The sequence below is a fragment of the Mustela putorius genome, unplaced genomic scaffold (genome assembly GCF_011764305.1).
Source record: "Mustela putorius furo isolate JIRA1106 unplaced genomic scaffold, ASM1176430v1.1 tig00003962_pilon_pilon_pilon, whole genome shotgun sequence".
Lineage (NCBI taxonomy): Eukaryota > Metazoa > Chordata > Mammalia > Carnivora > Mustelidae > Mustela > Mustela putorius.
Genome location: NW_025422106.1, coordinates 15,133,734 through 15,159,321, shown reverse-complemented (window position 1 = coordinate 15,159,321; position 25,588 = coordinate 15,133,734). Strand labels below are relative to the sequence as shown.

At 40.7% G+C, this 25,588-nt stretch overlaps 1 protein-coding gene across 8 annotated transcripts in view; it reads left to right on the top strand.

Annotated features, from left to right (window-relative positions):
* The window catches only part of ACACA (acetyl-CoA carboxylase alpha), a 283,911-nt gene that overhangs the window by 227,065 nt on the left and 31,258 nt on the right, over positions 1 to 25,588 (top strand). For all 8 annotated transcript variants that reach the window (XM_004747175.3, XM_004747176.3, XM_004747174.3 and 5 more), the window contains 5 exons: positions 14,931 to 15,074; positions 15,614 to 15,734; positions 19,291 to 19,387; positions 22,682 to 22,778; positions 23,647 to 23,782. In XM_004747175.3, coding sequence (XP_004747232.1) covers positions 14,931 to 15,074; positions 15,614 to 15,734; positions 19,291 to 19,387; positions 22,682 to 22,778; positions 23,647 to 23,782 — 595 coding nt within the window. The remainder of the gene's footprint in view (positions 1 to 14,930; positions 15,075 to 15,613; positions 15,735 to 19,290; positions 19,388 to 22,681; positions 22,779 to 23,646; positions 23,783 to 25,588) is intronic.

The following is a 25,588-nucleotide window of genomic DNA, read 5'->3' as shown; positions in this document are numbered from 1 at the left end:
TAAGAAAACACAAACAAAAAGGCTGCTGGGATGAGCAGCTGGTGCTACTGCATGAGAAATGGGGCCCCGGTGAGCATGGAACTCTTGACCTCACCCCCGGTGGGCCCAGGAGGTCAGTCACACAGCCCTCTGCCTTCCACACCAGCCTTATGTCTTCTGTCCTCGTCAGAAACCCACTGGAATTTTTAAAAAACTTTCCATCTTTTGAAAACATCTGCTAGAAGAATGTTATTGAGGATATGTGAAGACTCTTCACAACTCAATTATAAGAAAACAACAGTCAGTTTAAAAATGCTTAACTGGTGGCTCCATCAGTTAAGCATCTGGTTCTTGATTTGGGCTCAGGGTCGTGGGATGGAGCCCTATGTTGGGCTCCACGCTCAGTGAGGAGTCTGCTCGAGATTCTCTCTCTCCCTCTGCCCCCTGCATGCCAACGCTTGCTCACTCTTTCTAAAATAAATAAATCTTTTAAAAATTAAAAAATGATTATTGACATTGGGGAGGGTATAGTGCTATGGTGAGTGCTGTGAAGTGTGTAAACCTGGCCATTCACAGACCTGTACCCCTGGGGCTAAAAATACATTATAAGTTTATAAAAAAAAAATAAAAAGATTTTAAAAATTTAAAAATGGGTTTAATTTAATTTTCTAAAGAAATTTGAACAGACATTTCAGCAGAAAAGATAGGAGGATGGTAAATGAGCACATGAAAGGTTGCTTATCATTAGGGAAATGCAAATTTAAAACCACAATTAGGCATCACTAAAACAAAGGAAAAAATGTATTTAATAAAGGAAAATTTTAACTGACAATATTAAGTATTCATGAGAATGCAGAACAACTGGAACTCTTGTACATATTGGTGGGAATGTGAAAGGGAACAGCCACTTTGAAAAAATGTAAACAAGAATGAGATCTTGCTATTTGAAACAACATGGATGGATGTAGAAGATATAATGCTAAGTAAAATAATCCAGTCAGAGAAAGACAAATACCATATGATTTCACTCATATGTGGAATCTAAAAACAAAACAAAGGAACAAAGGAAAAAAGACAAAAAACCAGACTCATTACAGAGAACAAAATGATGGTTTGTAGAGGGGAGTTTGATGGGGGTGATGGGTGAAATAGGCAAAAAGTAAAAGAAAAAGTACACTGATCTAGATGAGCCCTGAGTAATACAGGAAATTTCTGAACCATTATATTGTATACTTGAAGCTGGTACAACACTGTATGTTAATTGTATTCCAATTAAAAAGAAAAGTTTGGCACCTTTTTAAAAAAAGACAAATTTTTGTATACAATCTGCAGTTCTCTTCCTGGGAGAAATGAAATATACATCCACACCAAAACCTGTCCACAAATGTCAGTTGCAGCTTTATTCATAATATCCCCAAACCAGAGATGACCCACTTACCTAAATGTCCACCAAGAGACAAACAGATGAACAAATTGTGGTACTTCCATAAAATGGAATATTATGTCACGTGAAAGGAACTTCTGACACCTATATCAGCATAAATGAATCTCAGATGTATTACACTAATTGAAACTAGACTCCAAATACTAGGTAGTATATTTATATTTATAGACATCATAGGAAAGTAAAACTTTTGAGGCAGAACACAGGGAAGAAGGGAATTGATTATAAAGGAGATAAGGGAAATTTTTTTAATCCAAGTGTAGTTATTGTACAGTATCATACTGGTTTCAGGCATACAACATAAGTGCTTCAGCAGTTGTGTACATGATGAAGCGGTCACCACCATACAGCTAGCTACCACCAGTTATCTTAACAAAGTTGTTACCATATTGGGTTTTTAAAAAAGATTCTATTTTTTTGTTTGTCAGGGAGCAAGAAAGCACAGGCAGGGGGAGTAGCAGGCAGAGTGAGAATCAGGCTCTCCCCTGAGCAAGGAGCCCAATGCAGGACTCAATTCCAGGACCCTGGGATCATGACCTGAGGCAAAGGCAGCCGCTTAACTCACTGAGCCACCCTGGCAGCCACCATATTGTTGACTATATTGCCTATGTTTTACATTACATTCCCATGACTTATTTTTTTTGTAACTGGAAGTTTGTACCTTTTAATCTCCTTCCCCTATTTTGTTTACCCTCCCCCCAACACACTTCCAATGGTGGCAACCACCATTATGTTTTCGGGAGTCTATTTGGTTTTTTAGATTCTGCATATAAATAAAGCCATATGGCATTTGTCTTTCTCTGATTTATTTCAGTTAGCATAGTATCTTTAATGTCCATCCATGTCATCACAAATGGAAAGATTTTTTTTATGGCTGAGTAATTCTCTATTATACACACACATCTTCACTATCCATTCATCTGTTGATAGATACTTAGGTTGCTTCCATACTGTGGCTATTGTACATAATGCTACAATGAACATAGGAGTGTATGTATCTTTTTGAATTGGTGTTTTCATTTTGTTTGGTTAAATAGCCAGAAATGGAATTGCTGGGTCATATGGTAATTCTATTTTTAATTTTTTTGAGGAACCTCCATACAGTGGCTGGTCCCATTTGTGTTCCCATCACCAGTATATGATTGTTCCCTCTTCTCTTCCTCCTTGTCCAAAATTTGTTATTTCTTTTTTCTTTGTTTTTGATACTAGCCATTCTGATGGATACGAGGTTGTATCTTACTGTGGTTTTGGTTTGCATTTCCCTGATGATTAGTGATGTTGAGAACCTTGTCATGTGCCTCTTGGCCATCTATATGTCATCTTTGGAAAATTGTCTATTCAGGTCCTGTGTCTGTTTTTTAATTGGATCATTCTTTTTTTTATATACTGAGTTGCGTGCATTCTTTCTATATTTTGGATATTTACCTCTTATTGGATATATCATTTGCAAATACTTCCCATTTATTAGGTTGCCTTTTCATGTTGTTGATGGTTTGATTCACTCTGCAAACCCTTTTTAGTTTGATGAAGTTCCATTGGTTTATTTTTGCTTTTCTTGCCATTGCCTGTGGAGACCAATCCAAAAAAATATTGCTAAAACTGATGTCAAGAATTTACTGCCTATATTTTCTTCTAGGGATTTATGCTTTCTAGTCTTACATTTAAGTCTTTAAGCCATTTTGAGTGTACTTTTGTGTAAGTACGGTGTAAGAAAATAGTCCAGTTTTATTCTTTTGCATGTAGTTGTCCATTTTTTCCAAAACCATTTATTGAAGAGCCTGTCTTTTCCTTATTGTATATTCTTGTCTCCTTTATTTAAAATTAATTGGCCATATAAGCATGGGTTTATTTCTGAATGCTATATTCTGTTCCATTGATCTGTGTCTGGTTTTGTGCCAATACCATAATCTTGAATTACGTATAGCTTTGTAACATAGTTTGAAATCAGGGAGTGTGATACCTCTAGCTTTTTTGTTCTTTCTCAGGAGTGCTTTGGCTAGTTAGGTCTTTCATGGTTTCATAGAAATTTTAGGATTATGTATTCTAAATCTGTGAAAAATACCATTTTGATAGGGTACTTTGATGGGGATTGCATTGACTCTGTAGATTCCTTTAGCTAATGTGGACATTTTAACAATATTAATTCTTTCAGTCCATGAGTATAGATGATCTGTCCTTTATTTGTGCCTTTTTCAGTTTCTTTCATCAGTGTTTTACAGTTTGAGAGCACATGTTTTTCACCTCCTTGGTTAAATTTAATTCTAGGCATTTTATTCTTTTTGTTTTAAGTGGGATTGTTTTCTTAATTCCTCTTTCTGCTAGTTCATCGTTAGTCTATAGAAACACAACAGATTGGGTGCCTGGGTGGCTCAGTGGGTTAAGCTTCTGCCTGCGGCTCAGGTCATGATCCCAGGGTCCTGGGATTGAGCCCCACATCGGGCTCTCTGCTCAGCAGGGAGCCTGCTTCCACCTCTCTCTCTGCCTGCCTCTCTGTCTACTTGTGATCTCTGTCTGTCAAATAAATAAATAAAATCTTAAAAAAAAGAAAGAAATACAACAGATTTCTATATATTATTTTTGTATCCTGGAACTTTACTGAATTAATTTATTAGTTCTAATAGTTTTTTTTTTTTTAAGATTTTATTTATTTGAGAGAGAGAGAAGGAGTAGGGGGAACGACAGAGGAGAGGGGAGAATCAGACTTTCTGCTGAGCAGGGAGTCTGATATGAGGCTTGATCCCAGGACTCTGGGATCATGACCTGAGCCAAACAGGCAAACACTTAATGGACTGAGCCATCCAGGTGCCCAAGTTCTAACAGGTTTTTTGGTGGAGTCTTTGGGGTTTTCTCTATAGTATCATGTCATCTGCAAATCATGACAATAAAGAGGTATGCTCTTCTTGTCTAAATTGGATGCCTTTTATTTCTTTTTCTTGTCTGATTGCTGTGGCTAGGACCTCCAGTACCATCTTGAATAAAAGTGATGACAGTGGGCATCCTTATCTTATTTCTGATCTTTGATGACAGTGGGCATCCTTATCTTATTTCTGATCTTAAAGGAAAAGCTTTCAGCTTTTCACTGTTGAGTATGATGTTAGGTATGGTTTTGTTATCTGTGCCTTTTATTATGTTGAGGTATGTTCTCTCTATACCCATTTTGTTGAGAGTTTTTTATAAATGGGTATTGATTCTTACTAAATGCTTTTCTGTATTTATTGAGATGACCATATGATTTTTATACTTCCTTCTTTTTTTTTTTAAATGTGGGGTATTACACTGATTGATTTGCAGATATTGAACCATCCTTGCATCACTGGAATAAATCCCACATGATTATGGTGTATCATCCTTTTAATGTATTGTTGAATTCAGTTTGCTAATCTTTTTTTTTTGTTTTTTGAGGGTCTTTGCATTTATGTTCATCAGGGATATTAGCCTGTAAGAGTGTGTGTGTGTGTTGCTTTGTGGTTTTGTTATCAGGGTAATGCTGACCTCATAGAATGAGTTCAGGAGTAATCTTTTCAATTTTTTGGAATAGTTTGAGAAGGATAGGTATTAACTGTTTTTTAAATGTTTGGTAGAAAAAAAAAATAAATAAATGTTTGGTAGAATTCACCTGTGAAGCCATCTGGACCTGGACTTTTGTTTTTGGGGAGTTTTTTTTTGGTTACTGACTCAATTTCATTAATAGTATTTGGTCTGTTCAGATTTTTTTATTTATTCCTGATTTAGTCTTGGAAGATTGTATGTTTCTAGGAATTTATCCATTTTTTCTAGGCTGTCCCATTTGTTGACATATAATAATTATTCACTGTAGTTTGTTATGATCTTTTATATTTCTGTTGTATTGGTTTTAACTTCTCTTTCATTTCTGATTTTATTTATTTGGGCCTCTTTTTTTTCTTATGAGTCTGGCTAAAGGTTTATCAACTTTGTTTTCATTTCTAAGAACCAGCTCTTAGTTTCATTGGTCATTTCTGTTGTTTTTGTAGTCTGTTTCATTTTATTTCCACTCTGATCTTTATTATTTACTTCTTTCCACTAATCATGGGCTTTGTTTGTCCTTTTTTTAGTTTATTAGGTTTAACGTTAGGTTGTTATGTGAGTTTTATTGTTGTTGTTGTTTACTGGAGTAGGCCTACATTGCTATTGAACCTTACCCCCCTTAGAACTGCTTTCGCTGTATCCTGTAGATTTTGGAATGTTGTGTTTCCATTTTCATTCATCTCAAGGTATTTTTTTTATTTCCTCTTTGATTTCTTCAGTGACCCATTGGTTGTTTAGTAGTGAGTTTGTTGTTTATCCTGTTTATCCTCCACATGTTTGTATTTTTTTCCAGTTTTCTTGTAATTGATTTCAAGTATGTACCATTGTGGTCAGAAATGATGCTTGGTATGATTTCAGTCTTCTTAAATTTATTGGTACTTGTTTTGTGGCCTCACATATGATCTGTCTTTGAGGCTGTTCCATGTGCATTTGAAATGAATGTGTATTCTGCTGGTTTTGAATGGAATATTATACACATACAAACACACACGCACATATCTGGTAGGTCCATCTGGTGTAATGTGTCATTCAAAACCACCATTTCTTTGTTGATTTTTCTGTCTGGGTGATTTATCCATTGATATAAGTGAGGTATTAAAGTCCCCTGCTATTATTGTATTACTGTCAATTTCTCCCTTTATATTGGTTAATATTTGTTTTTTTATTTATGTGCCCCTATGTTTTGTGTGTAGATATTTGAAATTGTTATATCCTCTTGTTGGATTGATCCCTTTACCATTATGAAATGCCCTTCTTTGTATTTGTTTTAAAGTCTATCTTGTCTGGCATAAGTATCGCTACCACAGATTTCTTTTATTTCCATTTGTGTGGGATATCTTTTTCCATCCCTTCACTTTCAGTCTGTGTGTGTCTTTAGATCTGAAGTGAGTCTCTTGTAGGCAGTATATAAGTGGTCTTTCTTTTTTTTTTTAATCCATTCAGCCAGTCTTTTGATTGGAGCAGTTAGTCCATTTATGTTTAAAGTAATTATTGATAGATATGTACTTATTGCCATTTTGTTGATTGTTTTCTGGATATTTTTGTAGATCATCTCTGTTACTCTCTTCTCTTGCTCTCTTGATTTATGATTTGGTGACTTCTTTAATGTTATATTGGCATCCCTTTCTCTTTATCTTCTGTGTATCTACTATTGATATTTGGTTTGGGATTATCATGCTGTTCATATATGATATCCTGTGTATATAAGGCTATTTTAAGTTGATGGTCACTTACGTTCAAGTGCATTCTAAAAGCACTGCGTTTCCATCCCCCAACCCACATTTTATGTTTTTGATGTCATCTTTTATATCTTACTATTTTGTGTATTTTTTTAAAGATTTTATTTATTTATTTGACAGACAGAGATCACAAGTAGGCAGACAGGCAGGCAGAGAGAGAGGAGGAAGCAGGCTCCCTGCAGAGTCCCATGTGGGGCTCAAACTCAGGACCCCTGGATCATGACCCGAGCCAAAGGCAGAGGTTTTAACCCACAGAGCCACCCAGGCGCCCCATATATCTTACTATTTTGTGTATCTTTTGACCTCTCTTGTAGGTCTAGATGATTTTTATTACTTTTGTCTTTTAACCTTCATACTAATTATGAAGGTAGTTGATCCACTACCTTTACCATATTTTTGCCTTTACCAGTTAGATATTTTCCTTTATAATAATTTTAATAATTTTCCTATTTCTAGTGATGGCCTTTTCTTTTCCATTTAAAGTCCCTTTAATATTTCTTGTTAAGCCTGGTTTGGTGATGATGAACTCCTTTAGCTCTTGCTTTCTGGGAAACCCCTTATCTCTTCTATTCTGAGTGATAACCTTGCTGGGTGAACTGTTCTTGGTTGTAAGTTCTTCCCTTTCAGCACTTTGAATATATCATGCCACTCCCTTCTGGCCTGTAAAGTTTATGCTAAAAAATCAGCTCATGTGTAGATGGAATTAGAGGGTATTATGCTGAGCAAAATAAGTCAATCAGAGAAAGACAGTTATCATATGATCTCTCCGATTGGAGGAATTTAAGAGGCAGGGAAGGGGGTTGTGGGAGGTAGGGAAGGAAAAAAATTAAACAAGATGGGATCAGGAGGGAGACAAACTGTAAGAGACTCAATCTCATGAAACAAGCTGAGGGCTGCTGGGGGGGGGGTGGTAGGGATAGGTAGCTGGATTATGAACAGTGGAAGAGGGTATGTGCTATGGTGAGTGCTGTGAAATGTGTAAGCCTGATGATTCACAGACCTGTACCCCTTGGGCAAATAATACATTATATGGTAATCTTTAAAATAAAAATAAAAATTTTTTAAAAATCAGCTCATGGCCTTATGGGGGTCTCCTTGTACGTAATAAATTTTTCTCTTACTTCCCTTAAGATTCTCTCTTTAACTACTGACACTTTGATTATAGTGTATTATAATCAATATAGTGATGTATAGTATAGTATTATGTCTTGGTGTGGCTCTCTGTGGGTTCATTTTATTTGGGACTGTGTTTCCTGGACTTGGATGTCTGTTTCCTTCCCCAGGTTACGGAAATTTTCATCCATTATTTCTTCAAATAGGTTTTCTGTTCCTTTCCTTTTCTCTTTTCCATCTGGGACCACTACAGTGCAAATGTTAGTATGCTTGCTGTTGTCCTAGAAGTCCCTGAAACTATCCTCATTTTTTCATTCTTTTTTTCTTTTTGCTGTTCTCGTTGTATGGGTTCCACTACTCTTACCTTCCACATTGCTCATCCACTCTTCTGCATTATCTAATCTGCTATTGATTCTCTCTAGTGTATTTTTCATTTCAGTTATTGTATTCTTCTGATTTGTTCTTTTTTATATTTTCTCTCTCTTATTGTGTTCTTCCATTTTCTTGAGTTTAGTGAGCATCTTTATGATCATTACTTTGAACTCTTTATCTGGTAGATTGCTTATCTCCATTTCATTTAGTTCGTTTCCTGAGATTTTCATGTTACTGTTTAATTTGGAATGTGTTCTCTTGTCTCATTTTGCTTAACTCTCTGTGTTTATTTTTATGTATTAGGTAGATCACTTTTATCTCCTCATCTTTAAAAAGTGTCTTTATGTAGAGTCTATCCTTTGGAGCCAGTAGCACAGTTAGTGCAGACTTGCTAGTGTGTGAGGCTGGCCCCTCAGGGTTTTACTCTGGTATTGGGGGGAATGAGGAGTCTACGGGTGAATGCTGGAGTGTGGTGAGTAGTGCTAGCACAGGAGATGGAGAATGTCAGAACTGTCTCTCACTGCTACCGGGCCAACTAGGTAGAAGAGGGGATGAAATTGGTGTCTGCTGATGCTTCCTTCCCTGGAGAATATTCCAGCAGATCTCTGCCCCTCTAGCACATGCCTTAAAATTAGTCAGTGAATCTCCTTCACATGTAACTCCCATGCTTTTCAATCTACTGCCTCTACACTGGGATTTGGAGGTAGTAAAATTATGTGAGCCCTTCATGTACAGATTGTTTCCTGCTGCCCTCCTGGACATAAGCCCTACTAGATTTCAAAGCCAGATGTTATAGGAGCTCTGCTTGCTGCTGCAGGTCCCCTGAACTGAGGAGCCCGGTATGGGGCCGGGACCCCTTATTCCTCAGGGAGGGCCTCTGTAGTTGCAGTACCCCTCCCACTGTAGGTCACCGTGCCAGGGGTGTGAGTCCTGACTAGACCTAATACTGCCCTGCCCACTCATCTTGATGTGGCTTTTTCTTTATATTCTTAGTTGTATAAAATCTCTTCTGTTAGTCTTCAGTTCATTTTCAGAGATAGTTTTTCTATATGTAGTCGTTGTTCTGATTTGTTCGTGGGAGGATGTGAACTCATAATCTTCCTGTGCTGCCATCTTGATCCCGCCTCCTAGAGGGAATCTTTTGAGGTAATCTTGATGGTGGTTGTATGAGTGTATATATTTGTCTAAATTCATAAAATTCTACACCTAAGAATGATTTTTCTGTATGTAAATTATACCTCAATAAACTAGATTTTTTTATAAAAATTTCCATATTTGGAAGCAATTTATTTTCAATACATTCAAGTCTATAGATCAATGAGCAGTTGTTGGATCCCTGAGAGAAGTGATTTCTCTTTGGCAATCAGTTTTCACTCTGGAAGCCTATGCCTTTTCTCATACGTTTGACAGGCAAACAGTCATATGGCTCTTCTCTACCCCCATAATATTAAAAATGCATTTCTTTCCTCACATAGTCCACCTTCAAATCCTTGTCATCCTTCTGCGTCTAACTCATGACTCTGTTTGCCCCACTCCTCAGTAAGCAGAGGTCTTTCAGGGGCCTATATCTCAGTCTCCCCTTGGTATATCTTCTCCCCATCACTGGTTGCCCTGTCCCTTTCTTTACTCCCAGTTTACCCATCAGCAGACCCAATCACTTCATAATACTGCTGTGTGTGGAGAGGGTTTTGGTCTTGCAGTGGATGGTCTTGAATCCAATTTGGGCTCAGGTTGGAGGCTCTCCTATCTTGTGCCAGCAGTCGTTCACTGTGTCCCTTCTCGATCCCCAGTCCTAGACTACCAGCTGCCAACCAGCACTCCAGTTTGCCAGTGACAAGTGGCAATGAAGAGGGGAGAGGGAGTTGTAACCCTTAGTCCGTGTATCAAGAGACTCTGTTTTGGGAACCCCCAAACGTTCTTGGTTGCATAGGCTCCAGTTCTGTCTCCCTAGGGATTTAATTCCATTCACCCTTGGATATATTCCTGGAGAAACATTTACACAGTAATATGTGCTGCACCACTTAAAATTGTTAATTGGAGATTGAATTACTTGTCAGCTTTTAAAAATGTAGTCCTCTCAGGTCAGAGAGGAGGGTGTTAGCAGCAGAGTAGATGAGCTATTGCATTTTTTCCTCTCCCTTCCTCTTTTCTCCCCCCTCCCTTTTCCTCTCTCATTCTTCCTCCTTTCTTTTGTCCCTATTTTACCAATTTTTTCCTGCTTCCACTTATTTTTTTCCCATCTCTCTTTCTGCCTTAGCCAAACCTTTATCCATAACCTGACAGATCCCACAGTGACTTTAATATCTAGAATCATGAACAAAGTCCAGTAATGATAATTACCCGGGAAACGTACAAAACCCCGCCTTACATCCTCTTGAGGATGGAAATACCGTAAGGAGAGGTAGGATTGCAGCAAGGACTCAGTTTGTGTAGCCTAAATTCTTAGATGCAAGAGGAATTTTATACTTCCTGCTTCTTTAAATAGAAGCTTGCCCTGACCCAAGAACTGTTTAAAGGGGGGAAAGATTGGCTAAAGGGAGAAAAGCAGCAGTAGATTTCATTTTTTATTCCACCGATATGCATCATTATTTTTCACATCTTCAGCACACGATTGCAAATATTTGCCTGTAAGTCTAAAGGCCCCCAACCTAATGTGTCTATCAGGACAAAGGCAGTTTTTCTTAAAAAATTGAGCTAAGTTGCATCTCTGAAACTTGGAAATCTCCATGCCTGTGCTGACAAATATCCTGACAAGTAAATACTATACTCATTCAGTATTACACAGTGATTTCATTTGCACAAAACCTCACAATGCTCTGCCACTTCAGTCAAACGTCTGGAGCACTGGGGAAAGGAAGAACGTGTTTATCTTGATCTCCAAAAAGGGATTTAAGGGAGAGAGCAGGCGGTATATTAGCCTGTTTTCATTGCCTGTCAGCTGTGGTAAACCTGAGCTGTCTGCGGTGTCTCTAGATAAGCAGCAACAGCAGCAGCAGCCTTAGCATGTATGTATGACTGCGTTCATTTGTACTTCTTATGTATCTCGAAATTTCTAGAGGCCGTGTTGCATCTTCGGTGGAGCCTTTAACAACTGTGTCTCTGCTAATCGCTGGCTTTTAGTTGGGGCCCTTAATTCTCAGGTCTGCCCCCCGCAATGAATGGAGAGCTGGATGAGGCTTACATTTATATCGAGTGGATGAAGATCCTCTTTCCCCTCCAAGTCACCCCTTGCTCAGTTTCTGTGCATGTGGGCACTCTTTAGCGGACGGCCCTGAGGGGCTGCCTCCTCCTAATCTTTTATGGTTCTGCGTCTCCACCTAAACCTGGGGACCAACAAAGTGGGGCCTCGGAAGCCACCCCTCTTGGAGTGGCTCCTGTGTTTAAATATGGTTACTGATGCTTGATGGGAAGATAAAAAGTTTGCATCACGCAGTAGAAGATGTGAGACAAGTAATTTGGGAAAGCTGGAAATCCAGCAACTGGATTTGTATAGCTATGTCACGGCTGAAAAACTGACAAACAAAGCTCACCTCCTTCATGAAAATACTAAGTCAGTGAGGCTCGTTTACCTCCCCATTTTTCTGTGAAAGGTTGGTAGGGCAATACTGAAGCATAAAACAGTGGTCCTGCCTCTGTCAGGCTCTTCTCTTTGCCTTCCTAGATGCCGATCAGGGTTTGCATAACTGCTCTGGCGTGATCATTTCAGAGTTAGGCAGAATGGATTTGGTCCTCGCCCAGATTCTGCTTCTTTCGTTGGAGCTTTTGTGGTGAAGTATTCTAAAATCATTAAAACCACTTGAGTCAGCAACGACCCCTGTAAATCAGGAGCTATTGTGTGCACCCTCATTCTCCCGGTGCATGCTCCAGGCATACGGTCACTGAAGATGAACTGAAGGCTCCTGCTTTCTCTTCACCGACTGTAAAGTAGCTATGATTATTAGCATTTGTTTGTGATTACTGAAGCAGGTTTCATTTCTGCGTGTCCTTCCCTCCCCGCCCCTACCCCCTAAGATAAGGCCAGTCACAGAGAGCCATTTGGAGACTCTATTAGTCTAACCTATAATTTTTCCTTTTAATTTTCGAAGTAAATGAATTTTCTCACATGACAAACATTTCTTTAGTCCAGAGATGGTGTCCTCGGTTGTGGTAAGCCCTTGTGAGGCTTTTTTCTGAATCAACACTACCTTTTCAGAACAACGCCAACACGTCAGAAACTGAGTTTTGCTTGTAAGGGGAAGATGTCCTAGGTGATTAAACTCTTGCTCCCTCCAAGTTTGTCTCCTGTTAATTTATAGGAGTATGGAGTGGAATGGGCAAGTGGCAGAGCCTCCAAGGGTAGTGCCAGTTCTGGATGCTCTTGCCTTTCGAAATGAAGGACAAAGATGGTGTGAGGAAGGTGTATTTGAACAGCCAAGCAGCTCTTGGTCCACTTTGGTCCCTTTGCCAAGATTGGTTCTTCTTCTGTCCATCATTCATTTTGGAAGGATGTGAGGTTCTAAGCAAGTGGACATTAATAAAGTACTAGAAATAGTGTTTCCAACGAAAGAAAACCATCTTTCTGAGTAGGAAGCGGCCCCAGCTCTCTTCTAGGCGGCAAGGAGTTCCTGGCTCACACAGATTGTGAACATCAGATATTCAGGGTCAGTGCAGTGTCTCCTTTTTATTTCTTTTCCCCCTTTCCAATTTTATTTTAATAATTAAAAATACTGCTGATCACACTGAATGACTTCTGGCAGAGAGGCAGTCTGTCCCAGAAGGACCAGTTGTGGGCCATCGGGTTTATGACGTCCATAAAACCAGAGCCAGATCAGAGCATGGCCTCCCTGAGTGACAGGGGTTTTGCTTCCACCAGGGTCCCCCCATCAACTGACTGCTTTGGGCATTTGTTTTGGGTTGGTTTTTTGTTCCGTTTTGTTTCCTGATGCATGTGTGACTATACATGTGTGCACACATTTAAAGATATAAATGAAACAGGTATGTAATGCCCTCTGCCTGTTAGAAAGACTAAAGCCATCAAAATAACAAACGGCATGTATTTGCTAGAATGTCAAAGTTATGAGTTTATTTTGTAATGATGTGCTCCTGCCTTCATGAGGTAAACTGGCCGTGGCAGAGGTGTTATTAGTAATATGGACTCAGTGGAGCAGAAAGCCGAGTGACCGAGAGATCAGTGTATCAGTCAGAGAGAGGGCAAATGGAAAGAGACAGCAGGAGAATGAGAAAGGAGCCACAGTGCCTGGGCTGAGATTAAAGACAGACTGAGAGGAGGAGGGGGAGCCCAGTGGTCACATTCGGTCTCCCCTGTTCCTGGGGCTCCTTCAGAGGAGTTGCCGGTGTGTTGCTCAGCTCAGGGCTGTCTGCAAAGACTGGTTCTCTGCACTTCCTCACCAAGGAAAGCAGTTTTGCTCTCCATATTCCTTTCCAAAGAGTCTCTTCCTCGCTGCCTCACTGAAGTTAAGAGGAGTGGAGGCCAGCTGGGTCACACTGAGGTGATGACTTTGGTCGCCAACTTCCTCATCCTTTGCAGGGACTTGATGTCAGGGCTGACCCAGCATGGGGGAAACATCTCAAAGCTCTTATCAGGAAGGGGCAAGATAGGAATATACAGGTAGAGTTTGCTGGTCTTCCCTTTATTAGATTCTTCCCAGAGACTGAAAATGAATAAAAGCTACTAAGGAAGCAAATTTGTGTTGTGGTTATTTTCTGAAGGAGGAGGGGAGAGGAAAGAGAAAAGGTAAAACACAGTAAGTGCTCCACAACTGCTTCAAGCTCTCCAGGGCTACCCCCAGATGACTGGCAATTACTACACACTCAGCAGTTTGCAATAGTCAGTGATCAGGCTGCCCAGCTTCCATTGCTGGGTCAGAAAACCTCCCTCCCTAAAAGAAATTATTAACCAGTCTTCTAGGGAAAAAGAAACCCTGCAATTTCTAAGTCTATGAATATTTTTTCTTCCTGTATTTTTTCCTCCTTCTTTAAAGGAAACTTCGTGATTTCCAGTTGCACGTGCCTTTCAACCTCATATGGGTTAAACTCCTCCAGGGATACACCAGGGATGGAGGCCCTCTGTATTTCCTAGAACCTTGGAAAAGAAGGACAGAGGAGAGGCAGGCTTGGGTATAAATCACTGCGCTCCACCCAGCACACAAAGACGTTTAGACTCCAGGGTTCATGTATGGATGAGTTGCTTCAGGATTTTGCCAGCCTTAGGACTTGTGTGTGGGGACCAGCTTTAAAAATCAAATGTAAGGCGGGGAAAGTAATCCTTTTAAAATATTAGGGACCCAAACCTCACAGCATTTAAGTGAGACTTGTCACTAAAGATTGTCAGAAGACCGGCATGTTTCCTCTCTGTGTATATGTGCAGCAGTTCGCTGGCCTGCAGATGTGGGGGTAGCCCACCCTTCCGGGTCACAGCCTCTGCTCCCCACCACAGTTCTAGCTGACTTAAAGTATGCTAACAGCTGTCTGTGGCAGCTAGTTGAGAGAGGGAGAGGCTTGCTGGTTTTTGAATTGCAACAGTATTGTGTTTTTAAAAAAAAAAAAAAGCCTTTTTTATTTTCTCAGCTTTCTTTTTAAGACAAAGGACCAGACAATCCCTCCGAACAACACATAGAGGCTGGATGGAATCTGTGTCTTGTGGAGGAAAGAACCCATTTTAGTGAGAGTCACAAAATAGACTCTGCCTTTATTTCTGTCAGACAGACAAATGCCTTTTCTCCTACTTGTCTCTCCAGGTCCTTGGGCGGGAAGTATACACCTCCAATAACCAACTTGGGGGCATCCAGATTATGCACAACAATGGGGTGACCCACAACATCGTTTGCGATGACTTTGAAGGGGTTTTCACTGTCCTGCACTGGCTGTCTTATATGCCCAAGGTGAGCCCTTCCCATCCAGCAGACAGAGCCCCCAGAACCCGGCCTTTCCACCACAGCTCACACGGCCTCTGTGTTTGGGGTCTCTTCTTTATGGTCGAGAAACTGTTTTATGAAATACTCCTCTGCAAGTTACCGGTTTCTTTTTCTTGCAGCCATCTTTGGGCTTCTGGCTTTAAATTGCCTTTGGATTTCATCGGTTAGGTCCCTTTCTGATATTTTCCCCAGTCAGAAGCCTTCATGGTCCATCTGGGCTCAGATCACTGTGGGTTTTTTTCTTTGTAATAGCTATCCATCCCCCAGGAAGCCTCCCATAAAGTGTGGGTACATGGAAATCAAGAAGCAAGAATATACAGGGGTTTTTTTTTGCCAGACTCCTACGTGAGACTTGAGACCTGTCCATGTTCTCAGGGGTTGGCTGGGGCAGACGGGTATGATTCTGTTTCTGGTCCCTACTGTCTTTGTAACGATCATGGCTAAGTCAGGACCTTGGGCCTGCTATTCACTAATTGCTGTGCTCTTTCCTCCCAACCACCTTTTAGAATGTGCGCAGTTCAGTTCCTCTCTTGAACTCCAAGGATCCTATAGATAGAATCATCGAGTTTGTTCCCACGAAGGCCCCATATGATCCTCGATGGATGCTAGCAGGCCGACCTCACCCAAGTAGGTATATATTGGTGGGTCCATTAGTACCCTGGCCCTCGGGCTGTCAGTCTTCCATTTAATCACTAACCAATTCCTGCACGATAGTACGTGACAAGTACATGAGACATATCTTTAAAACAGCTCTCTGAAGATCAAGGTGGAAAATCCTTCAAGAACAAATGAGAACCAAATGAAATTAGGTGTATAAGTCAGTCACTGACGCACATGCAGGGCAGTAACTAATATATTTCTTCTGTTAATTCTGTTATTAAAGCACTTATTACTTAATGGGTTCAAAGACTTTAAAACAGTTAAATCTAAGCAGTAAATGCATAGAATCTTTGACCGTCTAGTCTATGTAAACAGAGATTAATCAGATCAGTTTTAGAAAAGATATTTGACCCTCCAGTGTGGAACGTGACTACACTCTTCTCAGCAAGCTATTTCCAAGCATCCATCCTGCGTGTACCCTTCTTTTCTTACGATATTGGTGAAAGTACTGGTACTTGCTTTAGTTATTAATGTAAGGTTACCTTATAAGATCATTATTCATTAAGAGATTGTCTAGAACTCTTAAATTTATAAATAGATCAGGTAAGAACAAACCTTCCTCCCATGTTCATCTAATATATCAATCTGTCTTATGGCTGATTTTACCTATTTTTAAAACAAAAACACAACAGAAAAAAAGTAGGGGCTCCAGGTAAGGTGAATGTACATTCTTGTTTGTTGGTCTATTAGGCTGATTTAACAAATTTTACTTATCAGGTGGTTATTTTGTGAAGCTCCAAATCCCCCTGCTACATTTTGAATCTATTTTTTTCAGGGTTTTTGAGAGGGTGTTTGTTCTTTTTCACATGTTTATTGCAACTCTATCAAAGAAAGTGAGTGCAGAAGATAATTCACTAAATTTAAGAGTCACTGTGATTTTTTTTTTTTTAAGATTTTATTTATTTGTCAGAGAGAGAGCAAGAGTGAGAGAGTGAGTGAGCACAAGCAACTGGGAGCAGCAGGCAGAGGGGGAAGGAGACTCCCTGCTCAGCAGGGAGCCCGATGTGGGACTGGATCCCAGGACCCTGGGATCCTGACCTGAGCTGAGCCAAAGGCAAATGCTTAACCCTCAGGCACCCAGGCATCCCAAGAGTCACTGATTTTGTTAAAAGAAAAAAGAAGTCTGCATAAGGGAGACTTAAACCTTTGTCTGTACCCACTCTGAGCTAGGTGGGGCTGCAAAGCACTTCCATATACATTATCTTATTGGGCTTACTACTTCTCAGAGATAAAAAGAGATTACCACTTTACAAGCTCAGAGAAGTTAAGTGATTTGTGCAAGGTCACACAGCTATTACTTAGGAATTGGGGCTTAATCTATAGCACAACTACAGATAGTACAGAAAAATCACCAGAGGAATTTTAATTTAAAATTTTACCTGTTGTCTTTGATGCCTTTTCTTGTTGCTTTTAATAAAACTAGTTTTTCTACCCAGAAAAATCACCATAATCCCTATCTCTCATTTGTATGCCATGATTACAGTAAGAACTGTGATCGTAAGATACCTGTCGGCCTTAAAATCCAGGACTTTTCTAGGAGAATTCAGAACAAGACTCTGTGAGTCTTCTCCTGGGAATCATGGTAGGGGGTTGGGGGTATATCTTAGCTGGCTTCTGAGTTCTACATCTGAACTGAACGCAACCTGCTCTTTGGGGGTTGGGGGATGAAATCTAACTACACCAGCCATGGCCCACCAGTGAGTCCCCTCCCCCAACTGACACACAAGGCAGGAGTTTTTTTTTTTTTTTTAATTTTTAAAAATTTTTTTTTAAGATTTTATTTATTTATTTGACAGACAGAGATCACAAGTAGGAAGAGAGACAGGCAGAGAGAGGAGGGAAGCAGGCTCCCTGCCAAGCAGAAAGCCCAATGCAAGGCTCCATCCCAGGACCCTGAGATCATGACCTGAGCTGAAGGCAGAGGCTTAACCCACTGAGCCGCCCAGGCGCCCCAAGCCAGAAGGGTTTTTAAAGAAGAAAGTCTTTCCATTGTTGTTCCAAATCATTGTTATTGAAGTAAGAATCATAAAATGACCCAAGCATATGAGGTTAAGATTTCAGTATCCTGATCCACTTAGAAGTTTGATTTAGAACCTTCATCAGAATGTGAGCCCTCTTTCTTGGGGTGAACAGATGTGTGTGTATGTAGGTGGGCATTATCCCGGCCATTATTAATGAGATCTGCAGCATAAAATGAAATTTGTGATAAACTAAGTTTTCTGGTTTTTTGGATAATATTTTTTCATCGACTCCCTAGCAATTCATCCTGCTGTCTCTGCAGCTAACATTCGCTCCCAAATCGAGTGACTTCAGATTTTAATTTAGTGGAAGCGTTAAAGAAAGCAGATGATTCCCTGTGATAAGTTAAAGCAGATATCTTCTAGGTGAAAAGTTAAAGTCATTTATTAGAGGAGATAGTGCTGTGATATTCTTCAAACTGACGCCCAACACGAGACCAGAATCTAAACGATCAGCTTTGGGCTCGCGATAGAGAGATAATTTTGAAATGGATGATCACATTTTACACTGGGGCCATAGAGGCAAGGAATGTAGAACACAGTAATTACAAATTTAGTCTTGATAAAACACTCTCCATCCTGTTTAAGTCAGCAGAGGTTAGCTTGCTCGGATCTCCACTTTTAATTGGTTTTGGACTTGAGTTTTTAGGGGGCGGAGGGCCATGTTCAAATTAGAAGGATCACTGAGGAACCGTGAGCTGAGGGGCAAGCTAGGAAACAGTTATTTGCAGAAGCTTTTATGGGGCCTTGGTCAAACACGGATACCTGTGGAACAAAAGTTTTTTTCTTAACCTAAGATGTCCAAAGTTACGTGTCTTGCCAATGAAGGAAATTCTGTGTTCAGGGGAGGTTAATGACATTAGGTGTGTGCATCTTAACCATTATATTTTTGCTGTGTGTCAAGAGTATATGGGCATGGCCCTTTCTTATAGGAAGATTATACTTTTTCAGCTGTAAGTAAAGTGGATGTATCTTTCTGCTTTTCTAACAGAGAAGCCAAGTCCCTTTTCTTTTCTGCAAATTTGGGTCCTTATCTGATCGTTAATAGTTATCATTGGCTGTCTTCAGCTTCCCACTTTAAAAAGCCAATGGAACCAAACAAAATTGTAAGCTAAGTTTTAAAATAGAAATAGACATTTTGAAAACACTTTAATGACTTGGCTGCCTTTTGACAAATGTTTGTAGTGTTTTGAAAAAAGCAAAGTTATTTATTTAAAAACATGCAAACTCTCTGCTAGCTGAACCCCATCGTTTAACAATAAATGATGCTTTTGCTGATAAATGATTCTTTTTATGCAGACTAGCAAATGAAATAGGAGATGATGTCTGAAGGCAGATGAGCATTCATTGCCTAACGCCTGCATCTATTATAATATGGTTAAAAACAACAGCAAACTCCCCAAAACAATCCCCCACATCCAACCTCAGATTTGCCAGTTCCAGTGCATTTTCAATAGATTGATGGTCTTTATTCTCTCTTTGTTCTCTTTCTTTCTCTTCTGTAGCCCAGAAAGGTCAGTGGTTGAGTGGATTTTTTGACTATGGATCTTTCTCGGAGATCATGCAACCCTGGGCCCAGACTGTGGTGGTTGGCAGAGCCAGGTAAGAGCTCTTCTGTTTTGGAAGCTCTTCTTCCTCCCAACTAAAAACAAGAAAGGAACAGGCCATGACTATAGAGATTTGCGGGGGCAGGTGGGTTTTTTTTTTTTATGGTGGTGGTCGTCGTCATTGTTTTTGTTTTTGTTTTTAACCAATAATGTTCTCTTTGTCTAAACTTCCTAAGAATATTGAATTATAGTCATGCCCAAGGCAGCATAACTGGAGCACTGGTTCCCAATCGTCATTTACTGTGTCACTTCAGCGATGCGTTTGATCTGAAGTCTGGTTTTGACATTTCCTTTTTACAACACTGAAAGAAAAGCTCTTCGAGGGCTGTAAAGCCCAAAGACAATAGCCATAGCCCACTAGTGACCTTCCCCTTCCCCAAAGACCATTTTCTTTCCAAGGAAGGTGACAAATGAATCAGACTCATCTACCTTGCCATGTAACCCAAAGATCTATGTAACCTAGAAGAAGTTCCTTCCTGGCATCAAGATTATTTAAGTATAGCAAATGCACATGATACTGGCTTATCATCAGATTTGAATTGCAAAGAAAAAAGTTTACCTGAAACAGAAATGAGTAAAATAAACTGGAATAGATTTGCCGGGCTACCTATATTTTTCAAATGGGAAATTGAAGTTTCTATTAAATTTTAATACCCACTCTAAGAAGTGCTTCACTCAACAGCCAGCTCTGCACGAAATAATCTGTAGCACTCGCTGTAACGAGCACCTGCCAAGACTGATCTTAATCTCGTTCTGCACTGCAGAGACATGCTGCCCTAGGGATCCACATCTGGAGCTCACCTTCCTCTCGGGGGCAATCAGTTTTCCTTATCTTGGTGAAAAGTGGCACCTGCTCAAGATTCTCAAACATGCCACATTGGGTTGAGATTTAGATTCTAGCCTTGAAAATAATTCTAGGCTTTGTGGTTCTCTCAGTACAGCAGGTCAGCATGTCTCATGCTGCCAATGACAAGGAGCCATCAGATGGCGAATCCAACAGACAGGATCTTCCACTGTGACTCTGAGTAAGAGTCAGGCCTGGAGCCAGCCCAGACCAAAACTCACAGGGGCTAGCTCCCGTTTTCTCTCGCATTTCAGGTCTTCTACCCTCACCACAGGCTTCTGGGGCTTCTGGGGCCCAGGAGAACTATTCTTTGTGCCTCATAAAATTCCTACTGGGAGTGGGGGTGGGGGGTGCACTAGGGAGAGAGCCCTCCTACCCAGGATCTATCAGTTTGTTATGGGGGGCCCTGACATCACATGCAGACCAACTTTTTTGAAAATTTGTCTGTTACCTATGCTGCTTCAGTCTTCCTTCTGTTAAAAACGTGACAGATTTTAAGCCTCTGAAAGCGAAACCTTTGTTAAGGTCTTTAAGATCCTCCCACGGGAAACAAGAGAATAATGCTTTACACTTATGATTGGAAGAAAAGGGATTGTTCTGTGAGCAAAATCAGTCAAGCTTGGCTTTAGTTAGCTCTGCCATTGTTTATTGTAACACTCACTCGGACTTCTTCCTTTCTTTCCATCTGATGAGTTCTGGGCTTCTTACTTCAAACACATACACATGCTCACAAGTATATAAAACACAAATGGAGCTAGCTTCTTTCAAAAGCAATGGCATTTCGAGAAATAAATATAAATGTATTCTTCTGGGATTGTTACTGTAAGTGCTGCCAAAACTCATCTTTGGTATGTATGTTTGGAATATGTGTGCTATTGGCTGTAAATTGTCTTTTATTATTCCATGGCACCTTGTCCAGGGACACACTATAAAACAAGATGTAGCATCTTCATGTGCTAGCCTGATAAAATTTATATGAAGTATAATAGAAAACAGAAGTTGTTCTGAGCTGTTTTCAAGTTCAATAAATAACTGTAATACTCGGATAAAGATGTTCTTTATTAGGTCACATGGGCCCTAATATATAAGTTATAAGTTACCGATTTAGGGTGGCTTTTGCAATTACAAGTTTCCAGTTGGATTGTTAATCATTGTGAACAGAAATATTTCTAAACCCTCCTGTGTACCTCATGCTCGTTGTCTGGTTGTCTAGAGGGCTTTTGATTCTGATTCAGTGCAGGCAAGTGACAAGGGGGTGGGTGGTCCCCACTCAGGCCCCTGTCAGGCCTCTTGCCATGACAAGAATACATTTCCAGTAGCCAGTGTGACAACCAAAGACCATCCTTCATGGAAAAGTTTGTTATGGAGATGCTGGGGGAATGAGAGACTATAACCCATCCCAGCCTCGGTCCCAAGGAATGCAGCTGAGAAAGTGAAGAGTGAATCACATTTTCCAGAGTAAAGACTCACTGACTCACCCTGTACCTGCAGCTACTGCCACCCCTCCCCCCACTTTCCCCTCTCTCCCATTCTTCCTGATTTTTACCAGGAAATCTTTTTGAGGACCAAGCTGAGAGGGAATCGTGCACCATCTGTGCAGCAGAGGCTTTGAGCTCCTGAAGAGTTTTTTAAATTAACATATGTTGGCGATTAAATGCATACTTTCAATACAGATCACCTGTTTCACCAAGAGTAATGACTGCAGGTTATCCCTGTGCTACTGCTCTTTTCCAGTGAAAGAGAAAGTTGAGGGCTTATTTAACCACCTCTGTACCCTTGGCACATATTTTTCATCATCCCCATAACACACCTACGCAACCCCCCCCAAAAAAAATACTCTGGACTTTTTATTAAAATAAAACTACTATTGTGATAATAGTATAGTGGTCTTTATCTTTCAGATGCTGAAGTATTTATAGACAAAATTATACACTTAATATTTCCTTCAAAATAACATGGGACTCACGGAGGGGAAAGTAGTTAGAAATGAAGATGAAACAAAACTGGCCAGGAGTTGATTAGTGAAGATGGGTATTGGGTATATGGGATTCATTGTATTGCCCAGTGTAATTTCAGGCACCTCCCACCTCTCAGACCCTTTCCCTCTGTCTTCACCAAAGAGATGCTCCAGAGTGAGCTGAGAAATGTCATTTGGGATCCACAGAAAAAGATGTGTGCGTACGTGCATATGTGTGCGCACACACACATCTAGCCTGTTGGGTCTAAATGCTGAAGCTCCCCTGGTACAACTCTTGGTTTGAATTGATTATGTGATGGAGGACAGGAGTGATTCTGAGGGTAGAAGAGTCAGATTTTCCCGTTCTCTGTATTTGCAGTTTCCAGACCCCCCACACGCACCCCAATCTTTTGATATAGGTCTGGAAAAAAAATGACCAACTGTACTATTTACATGCTTTCAGTTCTTCTTTGGCTCATTTTTTGTAGGCTAGGAGGAATACCTGTGGGAGTAGTTGCCGTAGAAACCCGAACAGTGGAACTAAGTATCCCCGCCGATCCTGCAAACCTGGATTCTGAAGCCAAGGTCAGTAACCTCAAGTACCCTGTGCTCCTGTGCTCGGAGCTGGCTTTCCTTTCTGCACAGCCTGTGGATGTACTGGGGGTATTGCACACCACCATGTGCTCACTTTTAAGATGACTCTAAATGGACTACAAGCTAAATTCTAACTGAAAAATTACTTAGGTCTTTATAGTGGTCTTGTTGATGCTAGAGAACAGTCTGGGTTCCTTGGGGAGGTAGTCTTCTGGAAGGCAACTGCGGGCTCTTTGGTCCCAGATACTCTGAACATACACATGGATGAGTTATTCTAGAATTAAGAAGTCTGCCTTAATGGCAAATGTGAACACCACGACTCATCTTTGTTTTAAAAGAGTAGATTATATTTTTTACATCCTGACAAGGGTCAGAAGATGAGGGGTGGGAAAGACCAGGAAAGAGGTTACTCAGCAATGTCACATCAGGTGTCTGTTGACCAACCATAGTCCAGAGAAAGCTTGTACTAAGCACAGAGGAGAGAGGACTGGAGACTGTGTACAGTTAGGACTGTTCTGAGGACTAGTGTAGTTGAGTGACTTCACGTTGCCTTCAGGAAGTCTACAATGAGTATTCTCAAGACTGCATTCTTCCATTAGAAGCAGTAAGGTTTCCTCCTTCTGACTGAGGAGTGGTGGTATAATCAGGACTAAAAAGAAATATTCAACAAAGTCAAAGATCCATGATCCTTTCTTCTTTTTGAATTCAAAGATGATCCTCTTGATGAACAACAGCGGTTTTTGGTTGGTTGGTTTGGTTGGGTTTTTAAAGTAAACAGGTAAAACCTTGTTCACCTTGCAGAAATTCCCCCTCAAACTCTGTTGTTAATTGTGTCTTCCTTTTTGACTTTCCCCAATAGATAATCCAGCAGGCTGGCCAGGTTTGGTTCCCAGACTCTGCGTTTAAGACCTATCAGGCTATCAAGGACTTCAACCGTGAAGGGCTGCCTCTGATGGTCTTTGCCAACTGGAGAGGCTTCTCTGGTGGAATGAAAGGTAACTGGCCTGGCTCTGGGCTGGAGGGGCTGAACTGTTTCCCCAGAACTTTACAGACGGGGAGGGAGGGTTTATACTGGGCAGAACCAATGGGTATCCTTACAGCCCGTCACGCTAGGCTTTTTGGGGATTATACTTTCTCTGAAACAAATCTTCTGAGTTGCAGCTTGAGTGGAGAAAATACTGCGTGCTTTTCAGTTTGGTGCAAAATTTCAGAACAGTCTACTGATGTGATCTAGATGGGCTGCTGTTGTGGATTTAGCTTTCACAGGTGAACGATAGACTGTTCTGATGGTCTGGGGAACTGTGATAGTGCTAGCCTCTGTCCCTCTTTTCTCGGCATATTCTTTGTTGATGCTAATGCTCTAATGCTCTGTCGTGACCAAGGTAGATACTGAAATTAGCTTTCACCAGAAGAAAACAAACAAATTCTGTCTGAGAAGCTGTTCTTTGTGGTAATTTGTGGTGTATTTTATTCTTATCCAGCAATAGCCCTGGGCCTGTGGCTCCAGCATATTAAACCATCATCACACAGGCTCTGTTCTGTGCCACGGGAATTGCTTAGTGATGTAGGGAGCTACCATTTACTGAGAATCCTCCCTGTGCAGAGCCACTGTGGATGGTTCAGGAGAGCCAAAAAACCTGTTCTCCCTCTTATAGCAGCGAAGCTCTCTCTCCAATGGCCAGAGCTTCATGACCATGTGGAGACCAGAGACTACCTACCAGTAGGGGATGAATACACTGATCAATGTTAACTTTGTTCACTGGGGGAGAACTCAGGGTTCTGAAGTAATAGAATGAGTTAGGGGAATGGAAGGAGGGAGGAGTTGGCAATGTTGGAGTAGAGTGGTTAGAGATAAGGATTTATAAAATGTGAAACAGTGAACCCAGAAATAGCTTGGGGCAAGAGCACCTCTCCCTCCGAGGGAGGAGAAGCCTGAGACAGTTACCCTTTTATAGATTATCAGCTGTGTGTGGAGAAAGGTTAGAGCCTTGTGCCAATAACTTTCCTTTAATCTGGCTTGGGAAAGCCCTGGACCGCCAGGCTTCCCTGGCAAAATACGGAAGACTAAGGTGGTTTTTCTTTTCTTTTTTTAAGCTGCAAAGTTCCCCTTTGACCATATTTGCTGGAGAACTACCACATTTTGCACTTTTCTTGAGGGAGACTTGGACTGTGCAAATTAATGTTTATGTACTTTTATAGACTCTCAGGTGGATTATTTTATGATGAAGAGAATAAATCAGTGAAAATGCTGTGCGATGTTGAAAATATAGGTTAAACGAGTCAATCCTGCACATTTTTATTGAGTTCCTATGCGCAAGGAACGCTGCTAGCTACTTCTGAGAAAACAAAACTGAGTCAGAGACAGACATTGCCTCAAGGAGTCAAGAAAAAGGTTTTGAACAAAATACTGCAGTGTTCAAAGAGTATATTATACTGAAGTGTTTTTTTTCCCCCCGGAGGAGGCGCGTGAAAGCCCTTTCATTCATATATGTGAGATTTGTTTAACATCCAATTTCACTTGATCCCAGATTTCTTAGCTGTAAGATTTACATTAAGGCGGGGCACCTGGTTGGCTCAGTCGGTTAAGCCACTGCCTTCCCCTCTGCCTGAGATTGAGGCCCACATTGGGCTTCCCGCTCATCAGGGAGTCTGCTGCTCCCTCTCCCTCTGCCCCTCCCCCCAACTTGTGCATGGGTGCCTGCACATGGCTTTCTCTCTCTCTCTCTCTGCTCTCTGAAATAAATAAAATCTTAAAAAAACAAACAACAACAACAAAAGATTTACATTAAGACTTAGAGAAG